This window comes from Penicillium cinerascens (assembly GCF_028974065.1).
Source record: "Penicillium cinerascens strain IBT 15544 chromosome Unknown scaffold_4_segment0_segment1, whole genome shotgun sequence".
In the NCBI taxonomy this organism is placed as follows: domain Eukaryota; kingdom Fungi; phylum Ascomycota; class Eurotiomycetes; order Eurotiales; family Aspergillaceae; genus Penicillium; species Penicillium cinerascens.
The window spans coordinates 479877-497671 of NW_026695298.1; the positions used below are offsets into that span (position 1 = coordinate 479877).

Below are 17795 nucleotides of genomic sequence, written 5' to 3' on the forward strand. Positions count from 1 at the left end.
TGACAAAATTGGTAGGGCTGAAAGGATTGATTTGATGGATGAGAGGTACATCCTCGTGTTCGTATGACCGGAGAAAATCCTTTGTGGACACGAAAGGTCCACGGCGAGGAAGCTGATTGTGAATAATTTCTCCAGAAGCACTTAAGGATCGCACGCCTCCAGCGTCATTGGGGACATTCGCAAGCTCCTTGATATAATTCTGTACTTGGAGCCTGATGCCTTCTTGTTGGCGAGGGGAAATTTTATTTCATACAGAACCTTCAAGTATTGTTATACCTGGGATTCGCTCAAACACATTGAACCTACACTCATTAGTTATATTTTGCAAACGGTGTTAAATCGCTACTTACCCGTTCCCTTGGTATACGAGATTTGGTACTGGAATATTCGTGACTGACGAACAACTTCCAGGGTTCGTAATTCATTTTCATCACGCTGTGAGATTGTAGAGGTGTCAGGCTGGTAACCATGAAAGCCAAGCTCACCAGGCTTGAGACTTTTCTTCACGACATAACCTTCAAGCATATAGACATATCGATCAAACGGTGGGACAGGCAGAGCTTCGGGTTGGCATTTCTCCAGCCATTCTTTATCGGTGGAAGATATCATTTCGGTCTGGTCCGGCGGCAAGGAAATGCATCTCGATTTGCACGAAAAGAAGCGGAGGAAGGGAAATCTGGAAAGAGCCGCATAAGACACACTTTACCTATTTAGGACACGCCTGAAAGTTATTTAGGGCAGATGCTTCCTCCGTCCCGTTCCGAAATTTCTCGAGTATTATAATGGTCTAGACCTCCTCGACAAATTTGCTCCAACGGTCTTAAGAAGACCGCTCCTTTGAGGGCAGGACAGTTGCCGTTCTCCGCGACCACTTCAATCAGTGGGCGACGACGGCACTACGAGAGGAACAGGGTGTCTAGAACGGTAACCGTGGACGGGCCAGCCGGTACCAGTTTTTCGTCATGGTGGACCAAGAGGCCTTAGAATCGGTATTAAGCACCCCTGATGATGACGAGGACAAGGGATTTGTTCGTCTAGTTCAAGTGGGATGGGAGCCGGAGGAGCTAGATAAGGATGAGTTTAGGGAACGCAATGGAGCCGATCTAGAGGAGGAGCCACTGGAGGGGTGTACCGAACATAATGTGGGTTGGATGAATGTGCGCTACCGTGGTGTAGAGGTGTTATTCGTCTATATGACTGATTCTATTCTCTGGGATATGTATTATTCTCGATATTCGGAAATTCAGAAACTGCGGTAGGTTGATCTAGCGCAAGAGGCCCGTGGAGATGGGAAAGTTTGTACATTTCAAGCCCTTGTCCCTTCAGATATTTCTACAAATGAACTAGTAGGCCTCCTCTTGGTACGACATCTGTGTAAGTGTCGAAAGTCGATCGCGGTTAACCGTATCAAATTCTCCCTGTATATACACAAGATGGGATCCTACTCTCCCGTGTCTTCCAAGGCTCGACAGATGCTTTGTTCTTTAAAGATTTTTTTGAGGGACTTCTACAACACTAGCGGAATTATCCCGTATAGCAATAGACCCATGCGATCATGTCCGCAACGCCGAATCACTCCCAGAAGCTTTCTACTGTCCCGATCTGCGCGCTATCTCCTCTAGGACCCGGGCCTTCTTCTGATCCGTCACAAGCATCCGCTCGCGACGATATGCGACGAGGACAACCAAGACGGCCGCCCCTGATACCGCCGCTGCAACCACCATGTCATTGTGAAAAGCTTCCGAGAAGGCTCGGTGCACTGCACTGCGCTGCTCTGACGAAAGCGTCGCTCTGCCATAACCGAGTGTAGCTTGTTCCTGTGGCGTCAGAAGCCCCGAGAGCAGTTCGCTGGTTTTGGTGTTCAGGAAGACGGTTGAGGTGGAGATGCCCAGGCTGCCCCCGAGGATTCTCAGTTGTGCTATAATGCCCTGTGCGGGTGCTACGTTTGATTAGCCCGGGATAGTTTGACAGATTTAGGAGGGCGTCGGTGAAACTTACCATAGTCTATGATGGGTACTTCGAACGTCGTGAGCATCGTTGCGGATGCGACGTTTAATCCAAACCCAAGACCAACAAAGACAATGAAACCGAGTGCCTTGGCATCGTCGCCGGAGTCGTGAACGATAGTAAGTAGTCCGACCCCAAGAGTCATCAAGCAAGTACCAACGAGCATCGTCTCGAAAAGATAATTCTTGGTTTTGCTTATGGCTCCCGCGAGAATGCTTCCCTCAGCCGTGGAGCCCACCATGGGGAGCAGCATGATACCAGCCAACAACGGGCTTTTGTCGGCCACGACCTGGGCCCTGAGCGGAAAAGCGTAGATGATCATGAAATAAGGGTAACCAAGGAACAACGTAGATATCGCAGCGGCCACGTATGCTCTGTTGCGGAAGAGGCCGATGGGAAAGGTGGAAGCGAGGCGACCCTCAAAGACACGTCCGGCCAAGTATCCCCAAGCTATGAGGGCCAGCCAGAGGGCAAGGCCGACGGTCAAGGGCGCGATGAAGACGGCGGTGCCCCACGTCACGCCTGGAGAGTCACCCGCATTCTGGAAGGAGAAGACGACCAGAACAGCCGCGGCAATGATAAGAAAGGAGCCGACATAGTCAAATTCTTTCCAAGATCGTCTTGTCGTTGAAGGCAGATGCTCGGCTTTCGGCCAGGAGAGAAAGAAGATGATCAAGGAGACGAAACCAATAGGCCCACTATGAAGCGTCAATGACATGTCGATGCTGCAAATGAGGGAGCATGGTCGGAAACATACTTTATCCAAAAGACCCATCTCCAGGTGGCGTAGTGCGTCAAGATGCCTCCCAGAACAGGCCCAAGGGCCCCCGACGCGGCGAGGACTAGGCCGATTACGCTGCCGATATATTGCCGAAGATTATCGGGGCAGAGCTCGGGCAAAATTATCATGGAAAGAGAGTAAAGACCTGGTCAAAATCAGCACGGCCACGGCCTCAGAAAATGAGCCATCGCCTACCAGAGCCGCCTATCCCCTGCAGAACCCGGCAAGCGATGAGCTGGTCCAGGCTCTGCGCAAAACCACATCCCAGGGAAAAAGCGAAAAAGACAATATAGGCAGCGACAAAGGCGTTCCGCCTGCCCACCACATCGGAGACGCGAGTAAAGGTCACAGCGCAGCCGAGATAGGCAAGCGCGTAGGCCAGGGCGACCCAGTTGACGCGGCGGATGTCTTGGAACTCGACGCCGATGCTGTAGATGCTAGTGGCGACAATGGAAGTATCGATTATGGAGAGGAAGAGCCCAAGACAGACTCTGAAGAGGATATTTGAAGACGTTGAGTAGTTTGTCTCGTGGGTGTTTGAATATCTAGGGTAGACTTACCCGACGCTAAGGATCCAGAAACGCACCACAGGCACGGTGGTCTCTTTGAATCCAGGCTGCGCTTCGTGTTTCAGACCGGCCGTGGAGTCTGTGCCTGGTGCAAAGGCAACGTCAGGATTCTTCTTCTCCATGGCGATGTCGATCAAGAGCCTCGTGCTTCGAACAACGGTGTCGATATCAAGTTATTTACGCGCAGCAGAATCTCGTCCTGTGCTGGACGACGACAACGGCGCAACGGAGGACTTATAAATGCCGGCCCTCCAAGGTGACATGCGCCAGTCGGCATCTCGGAACATGGGGCTCGTTCGCTCAAGCCAGCCCAGCCGCTCGTAGTTTACACCAAAGATCGGCTCCTCGGTGGTCAAGACACAGTGAGGCCGAGACAATGCGACTGAACCGACCCATCACGAGGATCTACCTGGCCCACGAGATCTCATTGAATACCAGTTCGGACCTCCCGGTCCCGATAAGCCGAGGAGCTAGTCGCAGATGCCGCTAGTCCTGATCCGCCACAACATTCAATGTAAGGCAGAGAGCGCCATGATGGGCGGTCGAGACCCCGGTCGGCTGGTCCTTGTGTCTGGGTTGCGGGGAGTGGACAGGTCTCGGGTGCAGCACGTAATGGCGGATGCAATGCCAACCTTGACCACCATTAATACCGTTTCGGACCCCTCGGTTCCGAGAAGCCGAGGAGCCTGCCAGCATGGTCTCCCAACATTGTCTTGCGAGAATCAAACTCCTTTTTCCTCCGGATTATGAGCACTGTGTAGTATCAAACATCAATCACCATGGCTAACGCACCAAAAAGGTCTGCCTCCTTCGCCGATGACGATGTTACGGAACGCCCATCCCGGAAATCGGTCCCACGGAATTACAGACTAGGGGCGCGGTCCTGTGAAGGCTGCCATCAGCGAAAGGTCCGCTGTGACCGTGGAGTGCCGTGCAGCAATTGTTCGAGGCATGGTTTGACCTGCGTGTACCCTACAAGGGACCCAGACGGGGCACGGAAAACTCCTTCTCTCCGAGACATCTCCAACTGTCTAAAACGACTGGAAGCTTTGCTCTCACCACTTGCTGAGAGTAGCGAAGTCCCTACGATATCCGCAGTCGATGATGGTGGCGATCGCGGTCGCGCCGAGTCCGAAATTCAAATCCAGGCTCGACCTCGTGCAAATGTCAATGCAGTTGAAACGGCTCGTCAGCATCCATCCGATAAACCCCCAAACAAATCAACATGGGAGATATTATTGAACAACTCTGATATCGAGCCATTGTTACAAGATGTAAGCCTAGATTTATTCTTATGGTTGTTCGGATTTTGCTTCCTCTAAAAAGAGACCATGCCAAACCCGGCTAAGCTAATGTATGATGCATTTACCAGGAGTCTATTGGCTTAGAAACAGCACCTTCGCACCCTCGGGTGAATAAAACAGCGCATAACAGACTTCCTCCACAGCCAGGTCCTTGTGCTCCTCTAGACAGGGACTCCGAGCCATTGGATTTCTATCCTGATACCCAACTAGCCCTCCGATTATGGGATGTATACGTCAAATCGGTCGATCCGGTCCTTAAAATCTTGCATATACCGACGGTGCAGTCTACTGTTGTGGCAACGATTCTGGACCCCAGATCTGCACAACCCTCAACGGTGGCGTTGACATTTGCCATCTATTATGCCGCCGTCACGGCCCTTTGTCACGATGATAGTGACGAGTCTGTTGACCTACCGTGGGAGAAATCAGTCCTTCTGAAACGCTATCAGACTGCCCTGGACCGACTTCTCTTGACGCCCGATCTCATGATTCGACCTGAAATAGCGGGCTTACAGGCTCTCGCAATTTATGTGGTGAGTACCGAGGCTGGCCCTATAACCGATCATGTATTCCTACTTGGTTGGTTTATCTAACTGACCACCTTTTCTCCAGACCTGCCTGCGGGCTCATGAACTTGGCCGCAGAGTATGGGTCCTCACTGGGCTAGTAATCCGGCTCGCCCAATCGATTTGCCTGCACCGAGACGGTACCTCCCTCCAACTGAGCCCCTTTGAGACGGAGATGCGTCTTCGTCTTTGGTGGCATCTATGTGTGCTTGACTCTCGTGCCCCAGAAGATCAGGGGTTTCCACCCACGGTTGATCTCACGAACCAAGAAGTACGGCTTCCCTTGAATGTGAATGACGATCAAATCTATCCAGATATGACACACTTTCCAGCGGAGTCAAATGGTTGGACAGAAATGTCTTTTTTCCTGATCCAAACTGAGTCGTGTCGGGTGATACATCCGATCCTGGACACTCAACAGCAACATTTCGCAGACGCTCTTCTTGATATCAGAGAAAAGCGAAAAATGATTCAAGACCCTGGCCAATATCTGTCAGCTAAATATGGGATTTCTCCCGGGTCGGGAACACCGACTGATCTGCCGCGCATTGCAACTCAACATGTCACCACTGCCTGTAAGAAAATGGAATTCGTGTTGCAACTACGAGAGGAGATTTGCATGCGAAAACAAAACGAGGCGCAAAATGATGCGACTCCCGACGTGCTCAGGCTTTCTTTCAAGTTGGCCTGTGACGGGCTGGAAAGCAGTCATGTGTTGTTGAAGGAGGGTCTTGCCTGGAGGTTCAAATGGTTCTTCAACATGTACACGCAATGGTACGCCCTGGCCTACGTTCTGCGCTGTCTCCATAGCAGCCCTTGTGGGTCCGAGGCAGACCGTGCCTGGGCTTTGGTTGAAGGGCTTTTCCCTTGCGGAACGAATCAGCAGGGTAATCCAGCGGCAATCCATGATGAACATGGGCACAGCAGGATTTGGAAGCTTCTGAAACTGCTTCGACATCAAGCTTGGTCGTTGAGACAGAATGCCCAGCTATCTACGGCCACAGCAGATAACCGGGCTCGGCTGTCCAGCAGTGGGAGGTATTTTACTTCTCAGCTTCTTCCAGATGCCGAGATCCCGCGGCCCACCAGCACGACAGTAGCAGATTATGGGACACCCATCCTCCCCGAGTGGGATCACGAATTTATTACTAATCCTGACCAAAGTGTCTCTTCATCTCTGAATCTGTTGATGCCGGAGATTCCGTTTTTGCCGGATTGGAATGCGATCATCAACGGCCAGTAAGCTATGACTAAGTGTTAATAAAGATTAATCTCAAGATATTATGAAAGAGTGTACGAGGTGATACAGTTTCTCGGAAATAGTGTATAGTTAAATTCGAAAACAGATTTCCCTATAAACAGCCTCACCACGAGACGCACACGACACGGAATGGCCCACAATCTTATTTCTCTCGCCCTACACTTTATTAATAGACATATCAAACCATTCCTTAATAGCCTGCGCTGTGAGTGCTTTATTTGCGGCGAGAAACTAGAATCAAACTATTATAGGACTTCAGGCTGTGCAAGGTCAGGCTTCGCTAGCTCAGCCCAATACATTGGCTGCTCTTAGCTTCCCATCCTTGCAAATCCCTTATAACCGCTCAGCCCCTCAGGTCAGTGGGGTCATAACGTGTAGGCGATTGGCACGGCGAAATCCAGGGGGTGCCTGCGACAAGGCGCATTCGGTAGGCTGAGATCCAGCCATTGAGAATAAGCCTCTTAGCCGAAGGGTCAAAGCATAACGGAACAGTAAAATTTCGTCTAAGGCAGGTTAGGCAGGGATCTTCTCGAATGCGAGGGACCGAGTTGTTCCTATAGTGCTCTCGGACTAGAAATCTACCTTCGACACCCCCGGAAATATTAGGATGTCATCTTTCCCAAATTGGCTAGGTAAATGGAGGTTTTCCATGATCGTCTCGGGGCTGAGTATGCATAACACGAACAATTTCACAGCCTCAGAACTAGAATCTGGCAGCATTTTGGCGTCTAGTTACTACTAGAGCATATAATGGAGTTCTGTCTGTCGGTGAGCGGAGGAGAAAATAAGCAAAGGCCGTTTGCTTGGAAGTCATCACGATAAAACAGAGTTCTCCAGTTATGTTCTACTATAGTCACAGGCATAAAGAAACCGGTTGACTGTTATCCACACCGGACATGACAAATCTGCTGCTACCTGGACTAGCTGCCCTCTCTACCCATGTGTGCGGCAGGCCACCAATTATACCCAGGAAATATATGAATCGTGTTTAGCGGCTGTACCCGAGACGGAGATAATGGATTAAAGTTGAGATGATGTTGTTTCCATACCCCCAATTCAATGGCTTGAATGCTGCGAATTTTCTTCTGGAGCTAAAGAGTAGCCCTCTCGCCTGATAGCTCTCGAAGCCTCCCTGGTCGCTGATGATTGAGCCTTCTGATCTGTGTCGTAGCCGGTATAACGCTTCGTCTTCTTGAGTGGCCGTTGCCCTCCTAAGCATAGCTGGCCTATCTTGCCTTCAGCTTCGTTCCCTATCCAACCGGGAGTTTCATCAAGAGACTTGATGCACTCAGCATGATTTGTGGCGAGCAAAGGGACCTTTTCTGGTATAGAAGCCCCTATCCGCAGCATCGCAAAGGAGTCAAGAGTTTTGGTCCAGCGAGGAATCCATGCACTGTAGATCGCCATCACCAAGAGACAAAACAAGTCGAGACCTAGTAATACCGAGACAATGATGATTCCTTCCCGGGATACTGACGGTATTTGCATATCGACACCCAAAGAGTATGATACATAGAGACTCGGATAGACCACATCCGCCATCATTGCACCGTTGGCCAGAAATGCCGATGCCGCAAACGCATTCTCCACCACATTCGCCGGTGGCGCCGAAGGGTAGTCCCCAGAGAAAAGGAAAAAGTATGCTGCAACTATTGAGTGCATCGAGATGGTTTTTGTTGTGAGATCATATGCACTAGTACCACCCTGGACGACCTCTCCCACTAAACAGGGATCCAACAGATCCGGGGCCTTGGAAACGTCGGTTTCATGAAGAAGTGAAATGAAGGGGATTAACGCAATACAACCAGGATAAGAGACGTTGGAACTGGCGTATGCTGACAAGGTTGTATGTTGTACATCGACAAATGAGCCTTCTCCAAACAAAGCCAAGGCAATGCTAAGTAGCGGGCCTTTAGGGCTGGAAATGTCGAACTTTTCGGTAGAATTAAGTATATTCCATGCTGTATCATTGTCCGTATTTCTCTTCCGCAAATTTGGCTCCGCATTGTTGTTGGACGGGTCTCCTTCGATTAATGGCCCGGGGAGTCCGCCATTCGCGTAGTTAGGAAGCTCAAAGTAGCCCATCGTAGATTGGAGTGTCAGCTTTCTTGAATACATTCCGGGATTGACGCTTGCTGGAGCGAGCCCTGAAGATTCACTACTCTTTGAAAAGTTCATCGAAAGGTACAACTCTTCGCTAATGTCTTGTCGATTATTCTGGTTCTTCCACGGCGATTTCGATACATTGCCTGGCATACAGACTTGAATGTCGTATCCGAATATATCGTCATAGTGGTATATATAGTGGAGGTAGAAGGCATCAGACGATGGGTGACAGTCCGCGGGAAGCGTAGCATCCGAGTTGTTCTCCCATTTGGCCGTCGAATTGATTCGAGGAGCGAACTCTTGCAGCAAGCCAGTCGTCGTACTGGAGGGGAGCTCAGCCCAAAAAGGGTCTGTTATAGTGCTTAAATTGGCGAGTGTGTTCTGACTTTTTGTTTCTACCAGCGAATAAGCCTCGATATTCTCGACACGATCTTCTGAAGAAACGGTGTCATTATTTCGCGACCAGAGTCTCATTTGAACCTCATCATTGATGGCCGATGCCAAATTGGACCTCAGCTTCATTATACTCAAGTCAACATCGGCACCTTCGTCACCGGAAGGGAAAAGATCAGAGATTTGGTTGATAGGGCCGAGTTCAGAGGGAAATGACCGGACACGCTTGATGGACTTATATGAGAGAAAGAGCTGCTGCACTGGAGATATTGTAAAGCCTGGAAGAAGCGAAATGGTAAGTAGGAAGACTTAGTGCAAGCAATGTTAGATGATGAGCCCACCTAGAAGATGAAGAAACAAGCCCAAAAGAAGTAGCAGGGAGCTGTACTTCTTCCAACCCCCGAGAATGAGTTTTCTTATGAGGTCAATGTCGCTCCATCCCTTGTCTGCCAGAGCCATGCTTTGCCGGAGGGTCGGGCCATTTCTCCATCGCTTCCGCTGGATATAAACCACAGCTGCCTGCGAGCACACGGCAGAGGTTAAAGGGATAGTCACCACGGATACAAGAGACTGTACAACTCTCGCAGCCCTAAGATACCTCTCACTCTTGTCAAAGATTTTGTTGAGGTACTGGGGCTCAATAATGTCTGTAGGCGAGTGTGTGAGAGTCCTGTTGAGTTGGTCGGGTCCGTAGCTTATTCCACCAATGGGGCGATGAGTGAGGATGCAGATGATAACCCAAGCGTAAAGTGCTGCCCCGCTGTACAGTAAAACGAGGAGCACAGGATACACGGTTCGTCGTAGGGGCACAGATGGTTTCGGCGGTTTGGGCTCGTAGTTGCTCTCGGTGCATTGCTGGGTGGATAAGCTATCATCTTCTGAATGAGGCTCAGTACCAAACGTGGAAGGAGCAGAAATCGTAGCCGGAGTCTCAGTCAACCTTTCTCTGGATTGAATATCTTGAAGTTGAATTGTCGAAGAAGTGTGGTCATCATGCATCTTGCCTGTCGTTTAAATGTGTCGTTTCTGTGGGGTCACAGAGACTTTCGGATACATTAGTGAACAGACTGATTAACGTGTATGTCATTCAGAATGTATCTTATCACAAAGTATGCAGCTAGGAAGGGTTTATTTGATCCCTACCTTACTGCCTTGCTCTGCCTTGCTCTGCCTGACGTGGCGCAGTCGTGATTATTCCTGTCAGCCTCACGGTCTATGAGGGAACTCCAGACGTCTCCCGGGCAGCTGAGGGGGTGGCTAGGAGTAGGGCTATCCTAGCTCCTCGGACCAAACAAATCTGGATGGATCTGCGGGGTCCCGTGGGGACGGGGCTTTGCTGAAATTGCTTCTTGGGGACGCGGTCTGTGCTACGGTGCCATTGAGTGGGGGCTATCGCCTGTCCACTTGAATATGCGCATTGTCTCTCAGGATTTGATGGACGTTCCCACAATTGTTCTGATCACTTCCGTAAAAGGGCGTCTACCATAAATAATTAAGAATGACGAATAGAAATCATCTTTAAAGCCTCCCCCGCCCCTAACAAAACAGCTTGTTCCCTGCCCCTGCCTGCATTGCGACACAGTCAGCAGCTAAAATCACTTTCCTATATAGGCCTTTTGATGCGCTCAGCACGGGCGCTCTTGGCGCATCAGACTTATTGAGGTATAAAGCTACGTGTTCTGAACTGCTTTTCAAATATTAATGTACAGTGGCTTACTCCGTACAATTTATCGATTTGACTACCCCCTGTCTTCCTCCAAAATGACCCTCCTCCCTGACCCAGTCATCCATTACCTCTACGGTCTCCCTCCTCCAACGTTGAACAAACGCAAGGAGCCTATGCAGGTTCTGGCTGTGGGAATCTCTAGGTCTGGAACAGAGTCACTACGCCAAGCACTACACATACTAGGATTCGAGCATACCCATCATGGCTTTGATACCATTCTTCCTCCGTCATCCTTGGAAGGTACTTACCGCCTTCTGCAGAAGAAGTACAACACAGATCCAGTCCTTGGTCAACAAAGGAAACTGACCGCCGAGGACTTTGACACAATTTTGAGTGACTGCGTCGGTGTCAGTGATCTGATGGCGGCAGAATTCGCGCCCGAACTCATTGCGGCGTACCCGAATGCCAAGGTTATTCTCAACACTCGTCGAGACCTTGACAGCTGGTACTCTAGCATGCAGCAAACTATGGGCTATTTCGACAAAAATCCAATCGACTGGGACTGGTTTAAGAGTTGGTTTAGCGCCGAGCTGTTCTGGATCCGACAAACGATGTGTCGCACGATGATGCCCCGATTCTTTCGCGGAAGTTTCCATTCTAATGGCAAATGGGTCCACGAGCAGCATGTTGCTTTAGTGAAGGGGCTAGGCCTACCCGAAGAGAGGTTGCTTGAGTGGTCTGTGGAGGACGGTTGGGAGCCGCTCTGCAAATTCCTCGGCAAAAGCGTTCCGGAGCAAGCATTCCCTGATGGCAATCCACCAAAAGCTTGGGCAGAACGAATCTCCCGTACCATGAAAGCTCATCACGAACGGGCTATTAGGAACATGCTTATCTTCGGGGCCTGCTTTACTGGGATCATGGTAGCGGGTGTCGGTGCCTACCTGAGGCTATCTTCATAGAGAAAAGAGCGAGTAGCGCTCATAAGAGCATTTTTGTATCATAGTCACCTCCGCCTTCTCTTCTCTTCTCTACTCAAAGGCGGTTGATGTGAGCAGGGAAACGAATACTGCGGAGGACGGAAAAGCTAAGTTGGTTAGATAAATGAGGAATCCGAAGAAATCTTCTTGCAATCATGGATGCGGAGAGCCTTGAATTATTGTCAGTAGGTGGCAGGGGGACGGTAGTAGTGGGAGAGAAAAGTTGGGCGAGCCGGGAGCTAGGCCCAGATCCCCAAGGATATGATACTTATAGCTTGGGTTTCATGCATTCTGGTTAGCGCGTCAGAGAAGAGTTGTCGGACTTGATCACCGATTAAAGAACTCACCGATTAAAGAAGTCACCGGTTAAAGAACTCACCGGTTAAAGAACTCACCGATTAAAGAACTCACCGATTACAGAAGTCACCGATTAAAGAACTCACCGATTACAGAAGTCACCGGTTAAAGAAGTCACCGGTTAAAGAAGTCACCGGTTAAAGAAGTCACCGGTTAAAGAAGTCACCGATTACAGAAGTCACCGATTACAGAAGTCACCGATTACAGAAGTCACCGATTAAAGAACTCACCGATTAAAGAAGTCACCGATTAAAGAACTCACCGATTAAAGAACTCACCGATTAAAGAACTCACCGATTAAAGAACTCAATTGTATAATAGATAATTTCCAGCATAAGTCTAAGATAGGCTAGTATAATATGATGCTATAGGCACTAACACATGCATCCATCTTCATATAAGATATCCAGTGTCAATAACTGAAAACACCATCACCGTCAGATCCTTCGATAATCCATCCGTAGCACATTGCTTGGATCAAGTGTACTCGTTCGTAAAAATAATGGAGGCCATTGTTGCTTAAGTAAAATTAATAAAGCGGCCATATTCCTCCAGCATAAGTCTGTCGACATCTTCCCAGCCCGTAGGAGCATCTTCCACCGTGGAAGGCGTGTGAGCTTCAATTTCGCTCGGGATTGACTCCTGTGCTGCTAAGGTATTCAATCCTTGAGTGGTCTCCGGGGATAACTGGAGGCTGGATTGTGCCTGGGTGTTTCCATGGGTCTCTTTGAGAACACGGGCCTTGCGCTTCAAACTGCGGGTTGTGTTTGTAGAGGAAAGGGCGAAAGGCGCGCTTGTTGTAGCGGAGCTGTTGAGAAGGATACTTGTGTTTGTGAAGATATCATTTTCAACGTCAGAGATGTCGTCAGTCCAGATATCGAAAGTGTATGGGCGCTTGGGAGGACGAGGATGCCGAATGCTTTGATTTGTGTGCACCGCGGTCGCATCATCGAGTGCGACAGAGACTGTTCTCATTGGGTCATGCAAGATCACACCTTCGTCATTTCCTTTGGTAGAGAGTATTCTGGGGCCGATGGAAGCATTGTCCGTTTCTCCAGGCTGAGTTGCTCCCGTCTTCGACGAAGGTGACTGCGCAAATTTGCGCGCACTGCCTGCCAGAAGCTTCGATGGAGATGGTAGATCAGTGAAGCTGTCATCGTCAAAGTCACTGGAGCTAATCCTGAGAGGACTCTGTTGTCGCTTCTTCTCGATAGTTGGAGCTTTTTTGTTGCTGGTAGGCTTGGTACGCAGCTGACCTTGAAACGACGATTTACGCCCGATTTGCGCCACGGAAGATTTGGTTACCGACAGATTGCTACTCTTTCTCTTCGCAACGGACTTTGGCTTTGATGCTTGGCCTTTCTTGAGTGCATCATCTGGGGCGTCTCGTTTGTTGATGGTCGCTGGTAGAGTCAATTGATTGAGACCAAGAGACTTATCATTCGGGACGGTACGCGATTTGCTGGGCTTGGGTGGCTTCTCCAGACCGTCGCGGCAGCAGAAATGTTTGCAGCTATTAGTATAAGCACAGTTATTAAGATCTTTATTGTGTTCGTACCTTGTCTTATCCTTGCATTTGTGGTTGCAAGCCCAATTCCCATTCGGAAGTCGAACTGGTCCGGACTCCTCCTCATCCAGCGAACCCATGCCGGCGATCCAGTCGCCAGTTTTGGCTTTACTAGTCTCTGGAAGACGCCGAGGACTTGGAGTGCTGCCAATGGAGAGCCAGTCCATTTCATCAACTTGATATTCTGTTGGTCTAGGAGACTTCTTTGCTCTTTCCCGACGCTGGGCTGCGGTCAGGAAGTCATCGAGTTGCAAATCATCTCCATCGAAATCGTCAAACTCTTTTCGGTTCTTGTGATTGTTTTCAAACAGCTTCTGGCTCTGTACCTGGGTAATATCTTCTGGGAGCTTCTGCACATTGCCCGTATTCTTTGCCTCCTTCGGCTTGGCCGGAAAAAGGTGAGATGGAACATCAGGATGAACCTCAGCCTGTCTTGCAGTACCAGCTACAAAGTGATGAGTATAATCCATCTAACAACAATAGATAGCTCACCGATATCATCGCACATGGCGTGGCAGATAATGTAATCATCTGCACTATTCAGCTCTGCCAGGAGAGTGACATCCAGCCCATCCTGGAGCTTGCTTGCGCTGAATATCTTTTAGCATCTCAAGTGATGAAAATGATGGATGGAGACTCACCTCATGCGCCTAAAGTCGATCAATCGACCATCTGATGATTCCGTCAAACAGCAAACATAGACTGGTCGCCGCTGGTAGAACACCGGGATCTTGTCATTCATGAAGGCGACCTCAATCTTGAGGCGAACTTTGACACTTTCAGGTTTCGTCTCCTAATTTGACCTTTAGCAGGTAGCTCTAACCACCTCGAGCCATGATAGCTTGCCTTTCCGACCATCTTCACGGCCACGCGCAGTTTGGGGAACTCCTTCAGTCGAGCCAACAACTTCATTCCGAATGGGGGATTCTTGCTGAGAATAATCTCTATCTGATGAGGTTCGGTATTTTCCAGGGCTTCAATATCCGCAATCCCCGCAGTGGCCAGTTTGCGAACAGAAACTACTCCGATCTGCTCAATCTGTTTCATTTGAAGCGGTGACCGGTCCCAGACTCTGGCTCCAAAGCTGCGTGCTAGCTCCAGAGAGTTCAGAATTCCAACTGAATTCTCGCGTGCAATCATGCAGTCAATGACACAGCGGATCAGCCGGTTCACATGATTAAATACCATGGTTTTGTCCTGCTGGAAGGAGAATTTGTGTTTCTGGAATTGGTCATTCCCAGGGAAGTCGATTGCTCCTAATTCTGACTGTAAAAGAAGCGAGATCTTGTGCGCGGGCAAGGCTATGTCGACCTTGATGGGGTAGCGAATACCGGAATCACGGTTAATTTCGCGATATAGTGACTTTTCGCCAGCTTTGAGACGAATCTCGCGGAACTCCTCGGCTTGAACGATCGCGTCGAGCTGATATTGTTAGCCAAGTCCTACACAATCAATATGCAAGTTCACTCACAATTTGGGATATCGTCGCCTGTTGCTTCAATGAGAGCAGAATCTTCATGGTCTCAAACCGGATGTAATACCGCGCCATGGCATCACCAAACTGAGTCGACCGGAGACTTTCACTCTCAACAAGACCGCACTCCCGAAGAAGCTTGATGTCTCTTTCGGAAATCTGGCGCAGAAGCTCATCTTCATCTTCCTGGCTCGCACCTTGTTTGAGCTTGTAATAAGTTGGGTTTCGACGGAGCCGAACCAGTAAGAAAGTTCCTGCAAGCCATTTTGTGGCCGATTCCACATCCGTCACATTACTAAGGCCAATTTCAGCATTCAGATGGTCAATGAGATTCAGATGCAAGCAGCTTTCGAGACTCTCGGAGCCTGAAACGAGCTTCTCGTAGTGGACTACTCGTTCCTTTCTGGTTAGGATGACCGCTGTTGCGCTGTCGTCGAATTGTGGTCGGCCAGCGCGGCCGAGCATTTGCATCATCTCGAGGTCGGAGTATTCTTTGCAGCCACCTTCTTGCCATCCCACCGTATTTTTGATGATGACCAGTTGACAAGGCAGGTTGACGCCGACCGCAAGAGTCGAAGTGCAGCATATGACATTGATGTGTCCATCCAGGAATCCTTTTTCAATTGCAAGTCTGTCACCGGCACTGAGTCCGGCATGGTGAAATGCTACTCCTGCGGACATTGTTGCTGCATCTTGTTAACAGAGCTGTATATATTGTCGAAAGGAAAGTTGCATACTCTTCAAATCTTCATTGTGCACCTCAATCCGCCTGCCAGGTCCTTTCCAGTGCCTAGAAGGTGGGTTCGTTATGTTCCATAGACGAGCGAGGTCTTTGGCTGTGGTGGCTGCGGAGTTCCGAGTACAACAGAAGATCATGATAGGTTTCTGGCACGAATGCATTCCGATGACATCAGGAAGTCTATAACATGTAAATTAGCCACACTATACCAACTCATGAGGTATGCAGGAGAAGACCAACTTGGAGCCGCAGACTTTGTCAAATGCAAAGTCGTTTGCGTTGGACTGATATCCATACACAAATTTCTGCAGCTTGACTGGACGAAAATCCTCACCAAAGTGCTCCCTGGGCGCAGGGACATGTTGATTTGTGGCGTCCTTGCCTAGCCAGGTAGCGATGTCATCCGAGTTTGGCACAGTAGCACTGAGAGCCACAAAGCGGACATTTGATCCGACGTTTTTCATTCGCGACACAACTGCCTCAAGTGTAGCACCGCGGCTTTCCTTGAGGATGTGGACCTCGTCGATAAGAAATAGCTTGACCAGCTGCATCAATCGCCCGTGGTCCTTCCACTTTCGGGTGATACTGTCCCACTTCTCAGGTGTCGTGATGATTATCTGGCTGGTTTGAACACTTCGCAGTTGGGCGTGGTCCGTGTCACCAGTGAGTTCGGCGCATTTGAGGTTCAAGGACGAAAACTTGGTGTTCCAATCACGGAATCTTTCAGCACACAGGGATTTGGTAGGTGCTTGGTAGACGACTTTGAAATGCTCGTCTTTCAGAACATTGAGAAGTCGGCAGATTGCCAGCTCCATGACGACGGTCTTCCCGCTCCCGGTTGGTGCAGACAGGACAAGGTTGTCGTTCGTACCGTAAATCGACTGAAAACATTTTGATTGAATGGCGTTGAACAACGGGAATGGGAACAGGGGCCTGTACGACTCGGGTAGTTCTTCCTTCGATATTAGTACAATCCCTCGGACAGAGGGTGGGATGTTGCTAAAAGGTGAAGAGGGACCCTGATACTTCCGGCCGTGAACGGATAATTCGGATCTAGTTTTAGATGGCGAGGGTAGCGGTGGCGATGACTGAGTGGTATAGTACTGGCTCATGTCTTGCTGGCGTTCTCGCTGACCCCTTCCTGACCAAGTCTCTTCTTTCCTTTTCTTGAGCATGATCAACGGACTGGACGGTATTTCGGAGATCAGATCTGGTGGAGTAGACTCCAGCGGGTGGAGAGGAGTTAAGCTTGGGCTTGCTGGTATGCATCAGCATCAAAGCAATGGCGGAGAACCGAAGGATGTAATTGAAGCTCACCATCAAAGAAACGAGACCTTTGGTGTGGAGCGCCGGGCTGCTGAAAAGAGGAGACAAATGCACCCTGTCGAGGTGTTGCTCGAGGCATACCTTGCTGAAGCCCATACGATCTGCTGATTTCGTTTTCCTGCGCAATCAATTCGAGGTCTGCAAGTCACTCAGCAGCCGTGATTATCGTATGAGGACAATTACTCACCAAAGGCGTCCAATTGAGAATATTCATCACGAAGAGGCAGGTCCCGTTCTTCAGGTGACAACTCCTCTTGAGAAAATGAGCTGGGGTACCGTGGCTGCTGCGAGCCTTCAATGAGCTTCTGGTCGATCATCCCGATCCTGCTGCTCTGGGAGCTGGCAGGTCTGATGTCGACCCGTTGCTGCTTGAAGGGCGGTTTGAAGGGAATGGACTGTGAGTACGGCATTCTTTGCATGACGAACAATTACAAAGATCAAAGGATTGTGAGAAGTGAGTACTGGGGAGTGAAGAGTAGAGGATTGAGGTTGACGAGAGGATGGGAGCACGTGGACGAAGTCCCGCGCCAGAGCAGAGCAACATCATAAATCGGGTTCCATTGGGGTATTTGAAAGCCTCTCATTCATTCGTATATATGCATACATGACGGAAATCCCAACGGTTTCTCAGTTATATCACACGCTCACAAACAAATTGCCCAAACATTGGGGCATAACCATAGCCTACGTGGTAGCGAACCA

At 49.6% G+C, this 17795-nt stretch overlaps 7 protein-coding genes across 7 annotated transcripts; 3 read left to right on the forward strand and 4 right to left on the reverse strand.

The window, feature by feature from the left end:
* Positions 1-270: 270 nt before the first annotated feature.
* N7498_009268 (uncharacterized protein) lies at positions 271-609 on the reverse strand (the record flags this gene model as incomplete). The annotated part of the gene is made up of 2 exons (XM_058456324.1): positions 271-302; positions 351-609. The coding sequence occupies 2 exons, from the start codon at positions 607-609 to the stop codon at positions 271-273; spliced, it is 291 nt and encodes a 96-aa protein (XP_058303223.1).
* Positions 610-962: 353 nt separating this feature from the next.
* N7498_009269 (ATPase P-type K/Mg/Cd/Cu/Zn/Na/Ca/Na/H-transporter) lies at positions 963-1259 on the forward strand (the record flags this gene model as incomplete). Its single annotated transcript, XM_058456325.1, has 1 exon — positions 963-1259. One exon carries the CDS (start codon positions 963-965, stop codon positions 1257-1259), a length of 297 nt encoding a protein of 98 aa, XP_058303224.1.
* Positions 1260-1589: 330 nt separating this feature from the next.
* Positions 1590-3479, reverse strand: N7498_009270 (uncharacterized protein; the record flags this gene model as incomplete). The annotated part of the gene is made up of 5 exons (XM_058456326.1): positions 1590-1939; positions 1999-2705; positions 2765-2933; positions 2984-3314; positions 3375-3479. 5 exons carry the CDS (start codon positions 3477-3479, stop codon positions 1590-1592), a joined length of 1662 nt encoding a protein of 553 aa, XP_058303225.1.
* A 657-nt stretch (positions 3480-4136) lies between these two features.
* On the forward strand, positions 4137-6470 carry N7498_009271 (Zn(II)2Cys6 transcription factor; the record flags this gene model as incomplete). The annotated part of the gene is made up of 3 exons (XM_058456327.1): positions 4137-4631; positions 4730-5194; positions 5274-6470. The coding sequence occupies 3 exons, from the start codon at positions 4137-4139 to the stop codon at positions 6468-6470; spliced, it is 2157 nt and encodes a 718-aa protein (XP_058303226.1).
* Positions 6471-7544: 1074 nt separating this feature from the next.
* On the reverse strand, positions 7545-9986 carry N7498_009272 (uncharacterized protein; the record flags this gene model as incomplete). The annotated part of the gene is made up of 2 exons (XM_058456328.1): positions 7545-9265; positions 9329-9986. The coding sequence occupies 2 exons, from the start codon at positions 9984-9986 to the stop codon at positions 7545-7547; spliced, it is 2379 nt and encodes a 792-aa protein (XP_058303227.1).
* A 762-nt stretch (positions 9987-10748) lies between these two features.
* N7498_009273 (sulfotransferase family protein) lies at positions 10749-11612 on the forward strand (the record flags this gene model as incomplete). Its single annotated transcript, XM_058456329.1, has 1 exon — positions 10749-11612. One exon carries the CDS (start codon positions 10749-10751, stop codon positions 11610-11612), a length of 864 nt encoding a protein of 287 aa, XP_058303228.1.
* Positions 11613-12506: 894 nt separating this feature from the next.
* Positions 12507-17503, reverse strand: N7498_009274 (uncharacterized protein; the record flags this gene model as incomplete). Its single annotated transcript, XM_058456330.1, has 9 exons — positions 12507-13999; positions 14047-14144; positions 14196-14347; positions 14410-14976; positions 15026-15714; positions 15766-15947; positions 16008-17025; positions 17085-17231; positions 17281-17503. The coding sequence occupies 9 exons, from the start codon at positions 17501-17503 to the stop codon at positions 12507-12509; spliced, it is 4569 nt and encodes a 1522-aa protein (XP_058303229.1).
* Between the last annotated feature and the right edge of the window lie 292 nt (positions 17504-17795).